This window comes from Terrapene carolina, unplaced genomic scaffold, assembly GCF_002925995.2.
Source record: "Terrapene carolina triunguis isolate 2854851 unplaced genomic scaffold, T_m_triunguis-2.0 Scaffold666, whole genome shotgun sequence".
NCBI lineage: Eukaryota > Metazoa > Chordata > Testudines > Emydidae > Terrapene > Terrapene triunguis.
This window is the reverse complement of record NW_020665017.1, coordinates 30,784-50,288: the sequence shown is the minus strand read 5'-3', so window position 1 is coordinate 50,288 and position 19,505 is coordinate 30,784. Positions and strand designations below refer to the sequence as shown.

At 51.6% G+C, this 19,505-nt stretch overlaps 2 protein-coding genes across 2 annotated transcripts in view; one reads left to right on the top strand and one right to left on the bottom strand.

The window, feature by feature from the left end:
- Positions 1-19,505, top strand: part of LOC112117612 (zinc finger protein 271-like) — a 50,758-nt gene that overhangs the window by 17,877 nt on the left and 13,376 nt on the right. The window contains exon 4 of the mRNA XM_029913483.1: positions 1,271-2,232. Within this exon, the coding sequence (XP_029769343.1) occupies positions 1,271-2,232 (962 nt within the window). The remainder of the gene's footprint in view (positions 1-1,270; positions 2,233-19,505) is intronic.
- The window catches only part of LOC112117614 (translational activator of cytochrome c oxidase 1), a 16,067-nt gene continuing 4,605 nt past the window's right edge, over positions 8,044-19,505 (bottom strand). Inside the window, exons 3-6 of the mRNA XM_029913482.1 lie at positions 18,795-18,901; positions 12,985-13,118; positions 9,917-10,094; positions 8,044-9,012 (exon numbers count right to left, since the gene is read on the bottom strand). Coding sequence (XP_029769342.1) covers positions 8,812-9,012; positions 9,917-10,094; positions 12,985-13,118; positions 18,795-18,901 — 620 coding nt within the window. The 3' untranslated portion in view covers positions 8,044-8,811. The remainder of the gene's footprint in view (positions 9,013-9,916; positions 10,095-12,984; positions 13,119-18,794; positions 18,902-19,505) is intronic.

Sequence of the window (19,505 nt, the reverse complement as noted above, 5' to 3'; positions counted from 1 at the left end):
CCCCAGTGGGTCCCAGGCCCTGGCTCCGCGGTGACCCGTTCCGCTCTTCCCCAGGTCGCGGTGCATGCGAGTGAAGGTTGAATGAGTGACCTCGGAGAAGATGGCATCCCCTGGGGCATTATGGGAATCTCCTGGTTCCCAGCTGGACCAGCCACCGCTCCATCCTGAGTGCGTATCCCAGGAGGAGGAGGGAAAGGGTGAACTAGCAAGACCCCACTCTGAGCTGCTCTGTATCACCAAAGAGAAGCCCCAGCCTCTCGAGGAAACAGGACACCAACGTGAGCTTCTTTGTGACATAAAAGAGGAGCCCCTTGAAACGGGTAACAAATCACTTCTCCATCCCCTGCCCTTACTGCGTATCTGTGCATCGCCCAGTGTGACGGGGCCCTGATCTCAGTCGCAGTGTGTCTGTGCAGCGCCCGGCACGACGGGGCCCTGATCTCAGTCGCTGTGTGTCTGTGCAGCTATTGGCACGCTGATCTTGGTCCCAGTGCCTCACCCACCCCACCGATCTGAGTCACTCTGTGTCCGTGCAGTGCCCAGCATCCCAATCTCACTTCCTGGGTGCCTGTGCACCACCCAGCGTGACAGGGTCCCACTCTCCATCACTCTGTCTTTGCAGTGACCGGCCCAGTGGGGCCCTGCTCTTATTTGGCACACGTATCTATCCGTGTTATTTATCTGGCCTCACCAGTGCCGGGTCTGAGCACCTCACAATCATTTATGAGTTTAGCCGCACACAGCCCCTGTGAGGCCGGGAAGGATCAGACTAAAGGTGGGGAACTGAGGCCCAGAGAGGTTCACCCAGCATCACTCAGGAAGTCCGTTTCAGAGCAGGAAATTGAACCCAGATCTCCTGACTCCCGGTCCAGTGCCCTAAGCCCTGCACCATCCCCATTCATAGGTGCCCCTGCCGTAGATGTTACAACAACAGCCTGACTCAGGAATTGACTCTGATCTGGATTGTCTCTTCATTCCAGCTGTTGACAGGACGCTGAGCAAGGAAGATGCCAACACTGTAGGGACGTTCCATTCTGCCCACAGCTCCCTGTGCCCATTCCCGCTCTGGGAGAACCTGGCAGACTCCACTGGCTGTGGGGACGAGGTACTCAGGGATCCCACTGCTAACCCCCGGCAGGACAAGAAGCCCTTCCGGTGCAACAAAGAAGAGGTGTTTGGGGATCCCACTGCTGCCCCTCCACTGGACGGGGTGCTTGGAGATCTCACCTCTGCCCCCCAGCCAGCCGAGAAGCCATTCCGGTGCAGCGAGTGCGACAAGACCTTTGGGCAGAGCTCCCACCTGCTGCAGCACCAGATCACGCACACTGGGGACCGTCCCTACCAGTGCCCTGACTGTGGCAAGCGCTTCAGCTGGAGCTCAGCCCTGTGCCAGCACCAGCGCATTCACCGCGGGGAACGCCCCTACCAGTGCGCTGACTGCGGCAAGCGCTTCGCCCAGAGCTCCAACCTGACCACGCACCGGCGCACCCACACGGGCGAGAAGCCCTACCGCTGCCCACAGTGCGGCCGCGGTTTCAGCCAGAATGCCAACCTGCTGACCCACCAGCGGGTGCACGCAGGGGTCAAGCGCCACGAGTGCCCCCAGTGCGGACGGGTCTTCGTGGAGCGCTCATCCTTGCTCAAGCACCAAGGCGTGCACTTGGCGGAGAAACCATACCAGTGCCCCGAGTGCGGGCGCAGCTTCACACAGGGCTCCACACTGGCCCAGCACCTCCGCATCCACACCGGTGAGAAACCATACCAGTGCGGTGAGTGCGGGAAGTGCTTTGGGCAGAGCTCGGCCCTGGCCCAGCACCGCCGGGCCCACACAGGTGAGAGATCCTACCACTGCCACCAATGCGGCAAGGCCTTCAGTCAGAGCTCCAACCTCATCACTCACCAGGCCTCACACACCGGTGAGCGGCCTTACAAGTGCCCGGACTGTGGGCGCGCCTTTGGGCGCAGCGCCCATCTGGTTACCCACCAGCGCACTCACACTGGGGAGCGACCCTACCGCTGCCACCAATGCGGCAAGGGCTTCAGCCAGAGCTCCACCTACATCCAGCACCAGACCACCCACACCGGTGAGCGCCCGTACAAGTGCCCGCAGTGTGGCAAGGCCTTTAGCCAGAACTCCAACCTGCTCACCCACCAGCGCATCCACACTGGTGAAAAACCTTACCGCTGCCACCAATGCGGCAAGAGCTTCCGGCAGAGCTCAGGCTATCTGCAGCACCAAAGGACCCACACAGCCTCGCAGCCCTCCACCACACCCACATAATGGTGCTCGCCGTGGGGACTATGGGTCTAACATCACACGCCTCCAATGTTTGTGCTAACTCACAGACATGATGGGAATTACAAACCACAATACATTGCCCAGCCAACAGAGGGCAGCAGAGGATTACACACAATTGGACATGCACCTGCCTCTCCTGCTTGGGCTAAAGCAGCGACACGGTGGACTCATCGATGGATCTGGATGGTTTTCCATTTCATGGGAAATTCTGTTAAATTTTTTTTGGGGGGGGGGGGGGGGGGAGAAACATCCATTCCAAAACAGAATGAAAAGAAACAAATTCAAAACTTCCCCTAAAACAAAATCCGTGGAAGGGAACATCTAGTGTTGACCAAAACAATTTGTTCTGGGTTAGACTTTTTCATTTTTTATTATATAACATAATATACCATTAAAAAATATATGTAATACGCAATTTAAAAAATTGAAAGGCAATGTCGTTTGGAAATGGGAAATCAAAATGTTCCGCTAAAGATCAAAGCATTTTGTTCCAGTTTTTTTCCTAAATGAAATTGATGCATTTCCACGCAATGAAATAGCAGTTTCAATGAAATGGCATTTTCTGAAGGAGACATATGCCATCAGAAGAGTTCCAACCGGCTCTTTTCAATAAAGGTTACACATTGCCCAGCCAACACAACCTGTGGTTTCACCCAGTCAGACGTGCACCGGGAATGTCAAACAGATGTTCTTGTGCTGTATTTTCCCATAATCCACTTAGAATTCACTCCTCAACTAGATTCATCTCTCTTGATTTCTGAGGGGTCTTTAATCTCACAGACAAAAGCAGAAAGAGATCAGCTGGCTGGGAGCTTCCCCAGGCAGAATTGCATTGGGAGAGCAAAAACTTTTCATCCAGTGGAAGGCTGAAAGACTGGAATCATAACATTTGAACTATTCAGTCATTGAGTTTGGGTCACTAGTAACAGTCTATGTCTCTGAGATCTAAGCTTGCAGATGTAACAACACAAGGGCTATAGTCTGCTAAACCAGATTCCCAGCTGGCATAAATCAGGTATAGTTCCAACAGAGTCAATGGGGCCAGATCCCCAGCTGGTGTCAATTGTCCGTAGCTTCATTGGAGACAATGGTCCAGATCCCCAGCTGGAGTAAGTTGGCCATAGCTCCACTGGGGAGATCGTGCCAGGCTGCTTGGAGATTTGAACACTCACTGGGATGTGAAGGAGGCTTTAAGTTAGAGTCACATGTCCCTTATGTGTGTTGTGGATAACACATTGGTTAACCTCTACCATGCTCTGAGCCATGGAGACTGTATTGAGATGACTGGCTGTGATGGAAATGTTGTATTCCTAATATTTGTACTTTTAACATTTGTTTTGTGAGGGTTGTTTTTTTCCTGGAACTTTCAAATAAATTGAAGGAAAAACTCAAAACAAAATACCAGTTTTTCCATAGCATTGGCATGGTTTGAGTCATCGTCATCAACTTCTCAACTTTGTAAAGTGCCCAGTGTCAAGGAATATTGACATGAAATGAAATCCCAAATCGCATATTTTATTAACTAAAACACAGTGGTACAAACACACAAAGTTAGGTTCAAGTCCAATGAATTCCCATCTATGAACAATAACCCACATCTTCAATGGCTGAAAAGGTGGGGCTTATTGTTTGTCTTCAGATACAAGCTTGTGTTGTAGGTGGAGCTTGGGAAGGGCACCCCTGTTGCTCCACAGTGGGCCCCCTGCTGTGGGTGTGACTGTTGCTATGGGACCCCGCATCCCACGCTGACCCTAGCTTGGCCCGTGGGCAGGGTCCAGGAGCACATGCAGTGGCAGGAATCAGGGAAGGTGGCAGATGCAGCCACCCCAGCATGGTTACCTGAGCCTTGAGCCTGGCCTACTTTCAGTGGCCCACACTGCCTGGAGGGCAATGAGAGTGGTGCTCAGCCCAGTAACCCACTGTGGTGCTAGGGGGCGCTGCAGAGTGGGATGGGCACTCAGTAGGGGGCACTGTGCTGCAAGGAGTGGGGTGGGGGCTCAGTAGGGGGCGCTGTGCTGCAGGGAGCAGGTGGGGGGGGGGCTCTGTAGTGGGTATCATGCTACAAGGGCAGGGTCCTCTTGCCCTTTCCCAGTTCTGGGAATTCTCTGATTCCTATGGCCCCGCGGCAGTGCTATTTGGATGCAGGATTCATCTTCAGTGCCCGTCCCAAAGCTCCATCTGGCTGTGACACCCCCAGGGGCGAGGGACAGGAGAGAAACACCATTTTTCACTTCGCTCTTTCCTTCTGTCACTTTTCCTTTTGTCTCGCACTGAATTATTACTAGATAATATTGACAGGTTTCAGAGTAGCAGCCATGTTAGTCTGTATCCGCAAAAAGAACAGGAGTCCTTGTGGCACCTTAGAGACTAACAAATTTGTTAGTCTCTAAGGTGCCACAAGGACTCTTGTTCTTTTTGTAGATAATATTGGTTTCCTTTTGCAGTTTTAGGTAATGGACCAATACAATCAATTTGTATTCTGGCCTAGGGACCCTCTATCCTTTGATGACTCAGGGGGGTCCTTCTACCAGTCCAATATCTGCATTATTGGCAGCACAAGGCAAGCAATTATTTACATACTGCTCTATATCGGTTCTCCTATTTGGCCACCAGCTGCTGCTTGCAGCCTGCTGAGAGTTTTCTCCATGTCTAGATGTCCATTATTATGGACTAGGGTTACCATTTCAGATCTTATTTCAGTTGAGACAACCCATACTGGCAACATTTCCCCCATTCTGGTAGCTAAAATTAATCCTGTATTATGCAGCCAAATTTTCCACTCTTGATATTCCCCTTTAGCTACAAGCCTTTTTATTGCTGGATCTTTTTTCTGTAGGGATATTAGACCTATTTGGTCTGTTTTATCCCCTTCTACTACTGCTATTGGAGCTAACTGGAATTGCGGTTGCCACAACGTCCCCTCGTTAGCTCCTTCCTTAGCCTCCTCATCTGCACTGTTATTCCACTGAGCCTCCTCAGTCTCTTTCTTATGACCCCCTTACCTTGGGGCACTCCGCTTGATACCGGCTGCCAACTAGACATGGAGCCACTGATCACTACCCATTGAGCCCAACGATCTAGCCAGCTTTCTATCCACTGTGACAGACCCAGACCAGTGGGGTACAGGAGTCTGGTAGAGGGCAAATATACTGGTCACTGGATGAGTAGTTTTCTGTTCCCTGAGTGACCAGAGCAGGGGCTGCACTAGAGTAATCAGGAACCTGCTAGAACCAGTTTAGGCAGGCAGGCTAATTAGGACACCTGGAGCCAATTAAGAAGAAGCTTCTAGAATCAATTAAGGCAGGCTAATCAGGGCACCTGGGTTTTAAAAAGGAGCTCACTTCAGTTTGTGGGGGGGAGCGTGAGGAGCTGGGAGCAAGAGGTGCAAGGAGCTGAGAGTGTGCGCGCGTGCTGCTGGAGGACTGAGGAGCACAAGCATTATCAGACACCAGGAGGAAGGTCCTGTGGTGAGAATAAGGAAGGTGTTTGGAGGAGGCCCTGGGGATGTAGCCCAGGGAGTTGTAGCTGTCATGCAGCTGTTACAGAAGACACTATAGACAGCTGCAGTCCACAGGGCCCTGGGCTGGAACCCGGAGTAGAGGGCGGGCCCGGGTTCCCCCCAAACCTCCCAATTGACCTGGACTGTGGGTTCTTCCAGAAGTGAAGGTCTCTGGGCTGTTCCCCAACCCACATGGTGAATCTCTGAGGCAAGAAAATCCGCCAATAAGTGCAGGACCCACCAAGATAGAGGAGGAACTTTCTCACACCACCCTATAGTCCATTCATCCAGCCCATACTTCTTTAGCTTGCTGGCAAGAATACTGGGGGAGACCGTATCAAAAGCTTTGCTAAAGTCAAGGAATAACACATCCACTGCTTTCCCCTCATCCACAGACCCAGATATCTTGTTATAGAAGGCAATTAGGTTAGTCAGGCATGACTTGTCCTTGGTGAATCCATGCTGACTGTTCTTGATCACTTTCCTCTCCTCTAAGTGCTTCAGAATTGATTCCTTGAGGACCTGCTCCATGATTTTTCCAGGGACTGAGGTGAGGCTGACTGGCTTGTAGTTCCCTGGATCCTCTTTCTTCCCTTTTTTAAAGATGGGCACTACATTAGCCTTTTTCCAGTCATCCGGGACCTCCCCCAATCGCCATGAGTTTTCAAAGATAATGGCCGATGGCTCTGCAATCACATCCGCCAACTCCTTTAGCACCCTCGGATGCAGCGCATCCGGCCCCATGGACTTGTGCTCGTCCAGCTCTTCTAAATAGTCCCAAACCACTTCTTTCTCCACAGAGGGCTGGTCACTCCTCCCCATGCTGTGCTGCCCAGTGCAGCAGTCTGGGAGCTGACCTTGTTCGTGAAGACAGAAGCACAAAAAGCATTGAGTACATTAGCTTTTTCCACATCCTCTGTCACTAGGTTGCCTCCCTCATTCAGTAAGGGGCCCACACTTTCCTTGACATTCTTCTTGTTGCTCTTAACATCCGTTGCTAGCTGCAACTCCAAGTGTGATTTGGCCTTCCTGATTTCACTCCTGCATGCCTGAGCAATATTTTTATACTCCTCCCTGGTCATTTGTCCAATCTTCCACTTCTTGTAAGCTTCTTTTTTGTGTGTTTTGTGCTGATAGCAATCTTAAAATGTACTTTGAGTTTTACATATATAAAGCACAATTAACACACTCATACATGCCCTCACACACACATATTAATGCTATACTATAATTGTAACTAAGAGACTCACCTTATCTGCTGATTTTGCTGTGTTGACTCTGCTGCTGGTTTTTCAGGTTGCTTCACTCCGTTTGGCTCCGCTCTTTCAGGTCAGCTCTCCGCTGGATCTCTTAATTCACTCTGCTCCTAACTGTTTTAATAGTCGTAACTATCTGCCTTTTATACTGTCCTGTCAGCTATCAGATCTTTACCGTGCATGTTTATCGCTAGTTGTTTATCACTGAGTTATTCTGCACCTTTTTGGCTTTCTACCAATTCTATTCCTCCCTCTCCCCCCCGCTGAACTTTCAACCTTTTGGCCTATTTTCAGCAGTGAAGTACCATGTCAACTTCAGCTTCTAATGGTGGAGTGACTTTTGCCTATTCAAAATGGAAGCTAGGGACACACAATGAAGTCCGGGGAATCTTTGTGGTATCACCTCTTACCCAATAACTCCTGACTGAGCTAGAGTGGGGCTTTGAGAAAGAGACACCCCATCTCCACTGCCAGACTCCCAGTGATGGAAAATCCACCCCCTCCAATGGTGAATTCCCCTCCCTGGTAAACACTGGACCCTTATTCCCAGCCTGAACTTTTCTCCCTTCAGCTCCCATCCTGTGGATTTTGCTCTGCCTTTGTCTGGGAATTAAACAGCCCTCTGCTCTCAGCAATCCCCTTCTCATTTAGGTGCTTACAGACCAGGATCACGTCACCTCTTAACCTTCTCTTCACTAAATAGATCATGCTCCTCCACTCTCTCACTACACAGCAGATTTTCCAGACCTCAAATCGTTCTTGTGGCTCTTTTGAACCATTAACAGTTTGTCACCATCCCGTTTACCTGCCAGTCAACTGCTCATTCAACACCCACACTCTGTGACCCCCCCCCCAAAGGTTCCCTCTCCTAATGCTGCACCCTCTGCCCTTCCTGGTGTGTTTGCATTTGGATGGACGTAGCAACACTGCGGTGAGAGCCAAGTTATGGATAGAGTCTCCCCAGCACTGACAAGCAAACCATTTATTAAGCAGTGTAAGGGAAAGGCCGCCCTCCCCAGACAGTACATTTGGAGGGTGGGGTGCGCTCCCTATTGCTCTCCTGCTGGGGGTGCTGAATAGGGGGTCACACAACAGGGAGGTGTTAAGTCCGTAGGTTGTCATCGCCTTGGCACAGTGTTACTCTTTATCCGCGGAGCATTCGGTGCTGGGTGCAGAGGAAGCTCCCTCCACCCAGCGGGAGGGGGACATGCCAGAGCATCACGCAGGGAGGCCTTATTGCAGAAGGCCTGCTGGATCAGACTCAAGAGGGGAGCCGAGGCATTCAGGTCACGAATCCCAGGGGACGACGTTAGGAGCCATAAGATGCCTCAGAGAACACGCCCCATCCTCAGGAGCAAGGGCTTCTGCCCCAGAGAGTGCCGCCAGATTGCACCCAGTGCTGGCAACCTGGAGAGCTGCACCTGTTACTAATGGCCCGAAAGCGATGGGGATGGTTCACCCTGGGAAGAAATCTCAAATTAAGACCGATCTTGGGCCGAGCCCTAAACCACGTGGCGCTCAGGTGTCCAATCCCAGGGCGGGATGAGGCAGAGTCCTGAAATGGTTGCCCCATGGGCTCCTGATCCAAGGGACTAGGCCAAGCTGTGAACCACACACCGGTTGCCGTCCATACAGGAGGATCTCAAGCTGAGCTGCACCCATTGCCCACCATATGGGCTGATCTTAGGCCAGGACTAGGCCAAGCCGGGACCGACGTGCCTTGTCACCATCCATCTGCTACCCCCATGCGCTGGCCCCTACTCGATGTTGTCGTAGACCCGGATCACCTCCTGGCAGTCGCCCAGCGTGGCCAGCAGCTGGGATGCCCGCTCCATCTCCTCATCTGACAGCCGCACCCTGGCATTGGGGATGAACTCCAGGGCAGCGGAGAGCGACTGTAGCCCCAGCGAGTCCAGCTTCTCCCGCACCTGGTGCAGTGATGGCACCTCACACACAAACTGAGGGGAGAGGACAGGACAGGGGCTGTGAGGGGCTGCAAACCTGCCCACTGGCCCCCTGGGCCGTAGCAGAGCAGCGTGGGTGCCCGCTGAACAGACAGTGTGGGCCACGTTGCCCCCGCTGGGCCTGATCTGTAGAGCCTGCCTCTTCAGATCCGGCCGTCGCTAGTTCAATGCCTGGTGCTGGCTACCATCTAACTTGTCGTCTGACCCCCATTCACCCTGTCCCTGCACTGCGGCTCCAGGGGATTTAATCCCCCACCCCAGGAATAACGGCAGCAAAGGAGGGCCCAGGCAGTCACTCTGGTGGGACAGGGAGTGCAGGACGAGCCCCCAGGTGTTTGCTACAGCAGCCTCAGGGCAGCTCTCACTTATACACAGTCCCCCTGGGGAAGCAGGGAATGGGACAGAGGGCAGCGAGCGATGCCCATGCCAGCCAGGGAAGACCCTGAGGGGGGCTGTTCCCAACCTCCTTATGCTCCCATAGCATTCTCGAGGGTAATTGCAAAGCATACCCTGCCAATGCCTCCCACACATCCTGTGTGTAATCCCCCTGAGCCAGAGCTGCACCAGATCCCCACGATTCCTCCCCTTCCCCGGCCAGATCAGTGCCAGCCAGACCCTCATGTATCTCCCCCATCACCTGGGCTGGATCAGAACCAGCCAGACCCCCACATATCTCCACACCTGTCCCCCGAACCAGATTAGCACCAGGTGGGCCCCGATTGGTGCCTGAGCAATTACATCAACCGGCTGCTGCCCCCCATTGGCTGATGGTATCTCCCGCTCCGCAGTCCCACGTTCTCCCAGCAGCCCTCACTGCAGCAGCGGGAGGGCCCTGTGGCAAGGGCCACAAGGGACTTGCCACTATGTTAGCCAGGGAGCCCCTGTCACACACACCCACCTTCAGAACTGCTCGCTCCTCGTCATCGTCTTCTTCCCACACATCCTGGGCCCCGGCCTCGATCGCCAGCTCCAGGGCCTGCTCCAGGGCCACTGGCCTCTGCTGAGAGTCCTGCCCGCTGACCGTGATCACCCCCTTCTTGTCAAAGCTGTGCCGGGCCCCGTCGGACATCTGCGCCCTGCATGGGAAAAAGGGGGACATCAGGGGACAGGGAGTCACTTCTATACAGCATGAGAGACCATTCCTGGATGCTGCTCCAGGGGATTCGTGCCTTGCACAGGATGGAGACTAGGGGGGAAGGGCTCAGAGAAGAGCCACAAGAATGATTCACCTGCCTCAGAGAGAGAGCGTGAAGGCTCTCAGCGTACTGAATTTATCCCATTGTGCTCATCCAGCCCAGACTCCTGCCTAGCCCAGGCCAGAGAATCTCCCCCAGTGATTCCTGCTGCCAGCCCAGTAACTCCTGGCTGAGCTGGAGAGGCCTTTGAGGAAAAAGACACCCCCTCTCCACTGACAGACTCCCAGTGATGGAGAATCCACCTCGTCCCTTGGGGAGCTGTTCCAGTGATTCATTCCCCTCCCTGGTAACCATGGGCTCCTTGTTCCCAGCCTGAATTTGTCTCCCTTCAGCTCCCAGCCAGTGGATCTCACTCTGCCTTTGTCTGCTGGTTGAAGACCCCTCTGCTCTCAGAAATCCCCTCCCCATGTCGGTGCTTCTAGACCAGGATCACATCCCCTCTTACCCTTCTCTGAGAGAAAAGACATTGAACGAGCTCCTTTGGTCCTTCGTTCTGAGGCAGGTTTTCCAGCCCCCAGATTGCTCTTGTAGCTCTTCTCTGAATCCATAACCATGTAAATGGTTTGGGAAGAGGTTTAAGCTACCTCCAATTAAGCCCTTCTTGCACAGATATAAGAGAGTCCACCCAGAGATGTGTTGTGAGAACTGGGCTGGCAAATTTACCCTAATTGTGAGCTCAACTGTAAAAGGTATGTAAAAATTCATGAGATGTCACAGTAGCCTTTAGAATCATAGGACTGGAAGGGGCCTTGAGAGGTCATCTAGTCCAGTGCCCTGCACTCAATGCAAGACTAAGTATTATCTAGACCAGCGGTTCTCAAACTTTAGCAACCCAAGAACCCCCATTTTGATTTAAAAATTTTCAGGGATCCCCAAGTCCCCGCACTCCGCCCTTCCCTGAGGTCACGCCCCCTGCCCTGCTCCTTCTCCGAGGCCCTGCCCCCCGCTCACTCCGCCCCCAGCTCAATCCAACCCCTCCCTCCATCGTTCGCTCTCTCCCTCCATTCACTTTTATCAGGCTGGGGTAGGGGTTGGGGTGCAGGCGGGGGTGCAAGGTGCAGGCTCTGGGAGGGAGTTTGGGTGCAGGAGTTGGGGTTCTTGGCAAATCTATGATGACTGTTACCTTATCTTCTAGGTGTTTGCAAATTGATTGCTTAATTAGTTTCTCCATTATCTTTCCAGGTACTGAAGTTAAGATGACTGGTCTGTAACTCCCTGGGTAGTCCTTATTTCCCTTTTTATAGACTGGCACTGTATTTGCCCTAATAACAAATGCTGATGGGAAAAGGTATGAAAGAGACAGAAAGAATGAAGTAGTCTAAAACAAAAAGGCTGACTAGTATAACTCAAGGGCTATGTTGAAATCATCCTTACTAAACACCAAAGATGTGGAACTAGAAATTAATGAACCAAAATTGGTGAATCGGAAATTAGGCCTAATTGCTGAACAGGATAACAAGGGGCTTGGCTATTCTACCCATTGGTACATTTTGGGGTCCTTAAAGTAATTTAGGGGGAAATATGGGAAGAACCGATGGAGACTATTAGACCCAGACCCCTTTCATCGTAATCCTCAGGGATATCCTGACCAGACCAGGCCAAAGATAGGGACTCAGATGACATCACCACCCCTATCAGCTCGAGCTGAATCCCAGGTTATGTCTCTACTGCAACTGGACACCTGCTTCTGGCCCGTGCCACTTGACTCAGGCTCGCGCTAAGGGGCTGTTTAATTGCAGTGTAGACATCCGAGCCCAAGCTCTGGGACCTTCCCCCCCTCATGGGGTCCCAGAGCTCAGGCTCCATCCTGACCTAAATGTCTACACCACAGATAAACAGCCTCTTAGCCCAAGCCAGCCGGCATGGGCCAGCCACGGGTGTCTCTTAGCAGTGCAGACACAGCCCCAAACATGAGATAAAATGCGATCAGACTTTAGCAGCAACAGCAACGGCTTCAGCTCATCTCAACTAACTTATTTTTTTAGCGCAAAGACCAGTCATCACCATCTTTGTGACCATCTAAGAGACCGGAGAAACCCTTCTTTGACATCTAAAGACTCTCTCCATCCAGAAGGGAAGTTATTAAAATCAAAGCCTTACTCAATACTTTACATCTCAAAGGCTTTAACTGTTTTGCCCTCTTTTCTGAATCTTTAACCAAAGGATTTTTAGTGGGGTGTTTGCCATGCTGCTAAGCAGCATGAGGTCTCTGTATACCAAACCCCGAACCTTGTTTAACGCTTTTTAATGTTGGACAGTGACATTGTTAGGTTAACACCTTTGGCCCATTTATTCCAGCTAAATTAATGCCACAGGTGTGCACCAGTTTAATTAAACCCGTTTAAGTTAATCCGGTGCACCTGTTCCAGTAAACCCGGGGTAACATTTCCCAAAGACTCTAAATGACTTAGGAACCTGAATCCCATTGATTTTCCAAGACTTGGGCTCCTAAAGGCTGAAAGTCACTTTTGAAAATGGGACTATGGCTCCTAAACCACTTAGGTGCTTTTGATCATTCAACCCAAGGCCTTGCTTATTACAACTTCATGTACAGACCAGCCCTGACCCCCATGTAGACTATATGTTGTGGCCAGGCTGTAGAGAGAGTTAGCCAGCTATTTCCCTTGCACTAATGCATTGTGTTTATCTCAACCACTAGACACTCATGTTTTAAGACCCAGAAGTGTCGGTTTGGTCATTGCATGGAGCACGGGAAGGGCCTTTGTGCAATGAAATGCAGGATTGTCGGGCCCGGCAGGGAAGGACTGACCCATTGCGGCTCAGGATGAGCCGAACATCCTGGTAGGCTCGCTTTGCATTGTCCGTCAGCACCTCAATGAGCAGCGCAGATCCCCCAGGGCCTCTGGCTTCGTAGAGCAGGTACGAGGAGCTCTTCCCTTTGTCCTGCAGCAAGAAGGGGCAGATTCAGCTGTGCAGCTGGGCTTATGTCTTGGGAGGTGTTAGGGGGCTTTCCCTTCACCCCCTCCCCTGGTTCTTGTCATGCAGACAGAAAGCAGAAGACTGGGGAAGTCCAAAGTGCAGGCACTCTGTGTTCCCTGTAAGCTGCGCACTTGGCCACGCAGGAGAGATTCAAATGCCGGCCAGCTGATTAGAGAGCCCGTAGAGCCAGCAATGTGTGTTCAGGTGCCCCTCCCCTCACGTTGCTCTGTACTGCAACTTCTCCCAAAACCCTCCTGCGGGCTATGCAGAACAGGGGTGGGAGAGGAGGGTGCTGATGTCAGAGTGTCCCACTTCCCCCACCCCTGTACCCCACCTCCGCAGAGGGGACAGCCTGGCTCAGGACTAGGAGCGGCTGAGGTCTGAATGGTGAGTGGCTGGGTGCCTTTCTTAAAGAGACAGTGCACGGTTCCTGAGATTTCCCCAGCAGCCAGCGCTCAGTCTCAGTCTCTCTCACACACACACACTCTTCCCCCTCCCCCTGTAGCCCATCTCCCTAGAGCAGAGGCGGGGAAACAGGGCTCGGGACAGAGCAGGAGAGCTTTCAGTGAGTGACTTAAAGAGACAGTGCATGGCTTTCTCCAGCAGCCAGCACACACCCAGAGTCTCTGTGGCACACACGCACACACAGTCTCGTTCACACTCACCTCCCAACACATACTTGTATTATTGTTGTTACTTCTTGGTACTTCCTTCAATGCACATATATTCTCTGTAATTTTATTCTTTCAAAGTGTGTTATTTTAGAGTTTTGACTGGTCTATGCATTTAATAATTTTTATTTCTCTCTTACACTTAAATTTAATTCTTTGAGTAGTGAGTTCTAAAATGCCTAACCTGTCCTGGCTGGAGTAATTAACCTTTTTATTTCTACGGGTGGTGCACATCCACGCATACCTCGGGGCACATAACAAAATTTATTCCCACATGGATGGAAAAATTAGAGGGAACATTGCAGGCAATGCAATGTTTATTGGGGTTAGTTTCAAGCGAGCATCTCCATGGCTCTGATGCCACAGAGCCTTTACCTGTGTCCCCGTTCCCTATTCCCACCTCCTTAGCAGGCCCAAATATACCTGCAGTGCACGTCCCTGGTCCCACCCCTTACAATTTATGGTCATGTCCCTTTTCGGAGGGTCATGAGTCTGAGGTCGTGGTACCACCTCTTTTGTATCCCATGGGAGGGGTAAGGAGTGAGGTTGTGTTCTGGCCAAGGCCAGGCCTTTCTTTGGCCTTTAGTGTTTCTTATGCCTCCTCCCCATCCCCTCTTGCCCCTCCTAACTGGTTGCTTGACCTTGGCTTGAGAGAAGTGCCAGGCAGCCTTCCAGCATATGCTCAGATATTATACACCCAACCACACCCAGTAACACTTTTAACACTCTCCTCTCATTGTACTAACAAGCCCATCTGGCTGGGTAGAAGTAACACATAGTGTCTTTGCTCACAGATATTAGTAAGGATAAAAGAGCATCAAAAGTCAAGCCCAAAATTCTGCCCCAGACTAACAAACAGGCCAATATACTAACAGGAGGTCCTGGGGTTAAACAATAAAGGCCAAGTCTCCATCCATCCCCAGGCCCCAGATATACATTACTGGTGGCTCCTGCACTACCCAGGAATGGCTCCTGCTTCCTCTCTGGACGCACATGCACAAGGGATCCAACGGCAAACTGGAGCCATAGAAACACTCAATGTTTATGATATGAAGTGGAGCACCAGACCTGGAAACTGGGGCAAAGGAGGGGGCCCTCTGGAGCAATAGATTGTAGGCTTTGCCATATGGGATCAACACCAAGGTCATAGAATCCTAGAAGATTAGGGTTGGAAGAGACCTCAGGAGGTCATCTAGTCCAACCCCCAGCTCAAAGCAGGACCAACACCAACTAAATCATCCCAGCCAGGGCTTTGTCAAGCCAGGCCTTAAAAACCTTTAAGGAAGGAGATTCCACCACCTACCTAGGTAACCCATTCCAGTGCTTCACCACCCTCCTAGTGAAATAGTGTTTCCTAATATCCAACCTAGACCTCCCCCACTGCAACTTGGGACCATTTCTCCTTGTTCTATCATCTGCCACCACTGGGAACAGCCTAGCTCCATCCTCTTTGGAAGCCCCCTTCAGATAGTTGAAGGCTGCTATCAAATCCCCCTTCACTCTTCTCTTCTACAGACTAAACAAGCCCAGTTCCCTCAGCCTCTCCTCATAAGTCATGTGCCCCAGCCCCCTAATAATTTTTGTTGCCCTTCGCTGGACTCTCTCCAATTTGTCCACATCCTTTCTGTAGTGGGGGGCCCAAAACTGGACAGAATACTCCAGATATGGCCTCACCAGTGCCAAATAGAGGGGAATAATCACTTCCCTCGATCTGCTAGCAATGCTCCTACTAATGCAGCCCAATATGCCGATAGCCTTCTTGGCAACAAGGGCACACTGTTGACTCATATCCAGCTTCTCATCCACTGTAATCCCCAGGTCCTTTTCTGCAGAACTGCCGCTTAGCCAGTCGGTCCCCAGCCTGTAGCGGTGCATGGGATTCTTCCGTCCTAAGTGCAGGACTCTGCACTTGTCCTGTTGAACATCATCAGATTTCTTTTGGCCCAATCCTCCAATTTGTCTAGGTCACTCTGGACCCTATCCCTACCCTCCAGCATATCTACCTCTCCCCCCCGCTTAGTGTCATCCGCGAACTTGCTGAGGGTGTAATCCATCCCATTATCCACATCATTAATGAAGATGTTGAACAAAACCGGCCCCAGGACAGACACCCTGAGGCACTCCGCTTGATACCGGCTGCCAGCTAGACATCGAGCCGTTGATCACTACTTGTTGAGCCCGACGATCTAGGTCCATCTAGCCCAGTCTCCTATCACTGACAGCACCCAGAGCCTAGACTTCAGTCCAAGCCCAAACATATACGTGGCAACTTTACAGCCCTGCAGCCCAAGCCCCATGAGCTCAAGCCAGCTGACCCAGGCCAGCCACAGATATTTCATTGCTGTGTAGACGTACCCATGGCAGTGTTCCCTCTAATTTTTCCCACCAATGTGCGGAATGAATTTTGTTCATTATGTGCACCAATACGGAGGTGAAGTGTGACACATCATCTTCATATTGGTGCACATAACAAAATTCATGTGGTGGGGGAGGGGCCGAGGGGTTCTTGTGGGAGGGGGCTCAGGGCTGGGGCAGAGGGTTGGGGTGCAGGGGGTGAGGGCTCCAGCTGGGGGTGCAGGCTCTGGGGTGGAGATGAGGGGTTTAGGGTGCAGGAGGGTGCTCCAGGCCTATTGCGGGGAGAGAGGACTCCCCCCAGCGCTCTCCCCACAGCAACACCTGGGCTTGGGGCGGGGAGAGGCGCCTGTCCCTGCCACGGGAGCTCTGGGGCTGGAAGCTAGGCACCCCTCCCCCCGGCCCCAGCAGGTCCAGGCCGCTGGGTGAGTTGTGGCTGGGGGAGGGGCACCCCTTCCCTGGTAGGTCCCCGGGCAGGTTCCCTAAGCGCCTGTGCAGCACTAAATAGGCTGCTGCGTGGCCGCAGAGCTTACAGGGAGCTTAGACTCATGGTGAACAAGTTTGGGGCCCCGTCGGGTTGGACCCCAGCACAGACACACCATGACTAAGACTGTAGCCCTGTCCCACTGGGCACGGCAGAGACAGAGAGTAACTGAGATTTGGTCCTCATTGTGCCGGGTGCTGCTCCGGCACATGGTCACTGAGAAAAAGTCCCCGTCACACTGGGCATGCACAGATACACGGCGACCCCCATCGCAACAAGTGCTGCACACATATACCAAGTAGTTGACAGTCCCTGCCTCAAAGAACGTATAATCTATAGACAGGACACAGGGTGGAGAAAATGGGAACCACAGACTATTCCTGTGTAATAGTACTTGAGTTTTCACTAAATCTTTCACAATTATTTTTGCTATTCTTTCGCCCCCCCTCTGAAACAAGCTCCTCCCCCCCGATACATTTTTTGAACCAGGACATTTTCAAAAATGAATTTACAAGAGAAGAAGATTAGATGCACATTCCACCGGCCCCCCCTCAGGAAAAACAAAACAGTACAGTGTGACCAAACTAACCAATCAAAAGTTACTGGTAGCAATACCGGGTGGAAGGGGTGGGGGGGGGGCGGTTTCCATTTGCTCTAGTTCATTTTGCAGTTTTCACCCTTGTGCATGTGTGTGCGTTTTGCAACTGGGTGACACTTGATTGGGCAAATACAAATGGGTTTATTATCTCAGACCCTATTTGCAAAAGGGGAAACTGAGGCACAGACAAACCAATGCCAAATTTATTACATGTTCACTGTTGGGCTGTTCTGGGTCTATGACAGACCTGTTTCAACCCTAACCCTAGGGTTGAATAGACTCAGGGGAAATGGAGGCAGGCCACTTATTTTGGGGCCCACATAGGGTTGGGGGCCCAATTTGAGAGGGCTTAAAGGAGTGTGACTTCCAGAGACTGGGACCCTGGCACTTTCTGAGAACCAAGTCCCTTTATACAATCCCAAGTTGGGGCAGCTTGAAGTCAGGGATGCTCTTGAACTAACAGAGGGCTGGACAGAGAACGGAGATTGAGAGCATCTGCTCTCCCCATCCTATAACCACAGATGGTCAAAACACTGGCAGCAAAACAGTTTTCCATTGGAAAAGGTAGTTTTGTTAGAATCGAAACATTTCACAAGAGCATGTCAATTTCAATGAATTTTGATGTGAAAATGAATCACTTCAATTTTCTCAGTTCAAGAATAGAAAAAATGTGTTTTACTAAGGTAACACTTCGTTTTGACTGTATTGTTCCAGTTCATTCCAATTTTACATTTTATTATATTAATTTCAATGTGGGTTTAATATTTTCTATTAAATTACAAGGTTATGGCATTAGTGAAAGGAAATAATTCAGTGTGTCTGAATTGTATTGTCTGAATTTTCTTTCCACTAAACATTTTAAAATCTAAATTTTCTAATCCGATTCAGCATAAAAACAAATTTAGAAGTGTCAGAATCTCCTGTGGGATGGACATTCTGTTTCCCAATCATCTCTACTTGTAACACAAGGACTAGAGAATGTTCAGTGAAATAAAAGGTGGGAAATTCAAAGCTGATCATAGAAAATACTTTTTCACACAGTGGGTGATTATCCTGTGGAACTCACTGCCACAGGATGTCACAGGGGGCAAGAACTTAGCAAACAACTTCTGGCAGGGATATTAAACCTCCTGCTTCGGGGCTTGAGCTGACTGTAACTATTACAGACCAATCTGAGACCTAACGCAGGCTGATTATCCCCACATCTGCTACTGAGGGATTCTTACACCTGCCTCTGCAGCCTCTGGTGCTGGAAACAGGACACTGGAGTGGACACACCTCTGCTCTGATCCAGTCTGGCAATTCCCTATGACCCAAGTGATTTGCCCAAGGTCACAGAGGGAGCAAGTGGCAGAGCTAGGAATAGAAACCACAAGTCCTGTAGCCCAGCCCAGCACCGTAGCCACAAGCCCAGCCTCGTTCAAGGCTCCCAATGCCCCTCTGCATAGCCTGGCCTGGCCCAGAGAATGCAGCAAGGCTGCAGCCTATAAGCCCCTCTGCCCCCTGAGCTGAGCTGGCAGGACCCGGCTACGTACCCCTCCCTTGATGGCCACCTCAATGGATGCTTTGGGCATGCTCTTGCTCCGGCACTGCTCAATGATGTTGGCCAGGTTGGTATTGAGATCAGGGTTGGGTCCCCCTTCTGCAATAGGACAGAAAGGGGGTGTCATAAGGGAGACATGGCTGTGATCCCATTCCAGACAGTCCTGATTCCCAGCTCCCATTGCTATAACCCACCAGCCTCCAATCCCCTCCCAGAGCCAGGGATAGAATCCAGGCGTCCTGACTCTGAGACCCCCTTACTCTAACCCACTATCCCCCTCCCAGAGCCAGGGATAGAACCCAGGAGTCCTGAGGTCCCTGGTGACCCTCCCTGCTCCAAACCACCTATCCCAAGGCCCTTCCTCCCTTCAGCCACCGTTATCTGTTACCTCAGGCCGCCTGAACCCCAGGGACTGGGCTGCCCCCCTCTTAATCGAAACAGCTACTAGAGTGGAGCACAGACCCAGCCACCTTACAGGAGGTGCTGTGGGACAAAGGAAAGGTCCAGTGGAGAAAGGATGAGAAGGGGAGAGACACTACCCCACAGACCAGCATCCTCTTCTCCAGCAGCCGGGGAGGATAACAGAGGTTAGGGGGTGCTGGGGTTAGGGGCAGCGCTACTGGTCAAGGCTGGGCTGGCAGGGCTCTGTAGCCACAGCCTCTGGCTAGGGCTGGGCCCCATCAGGTGCTGGGAGGCGGGAAGT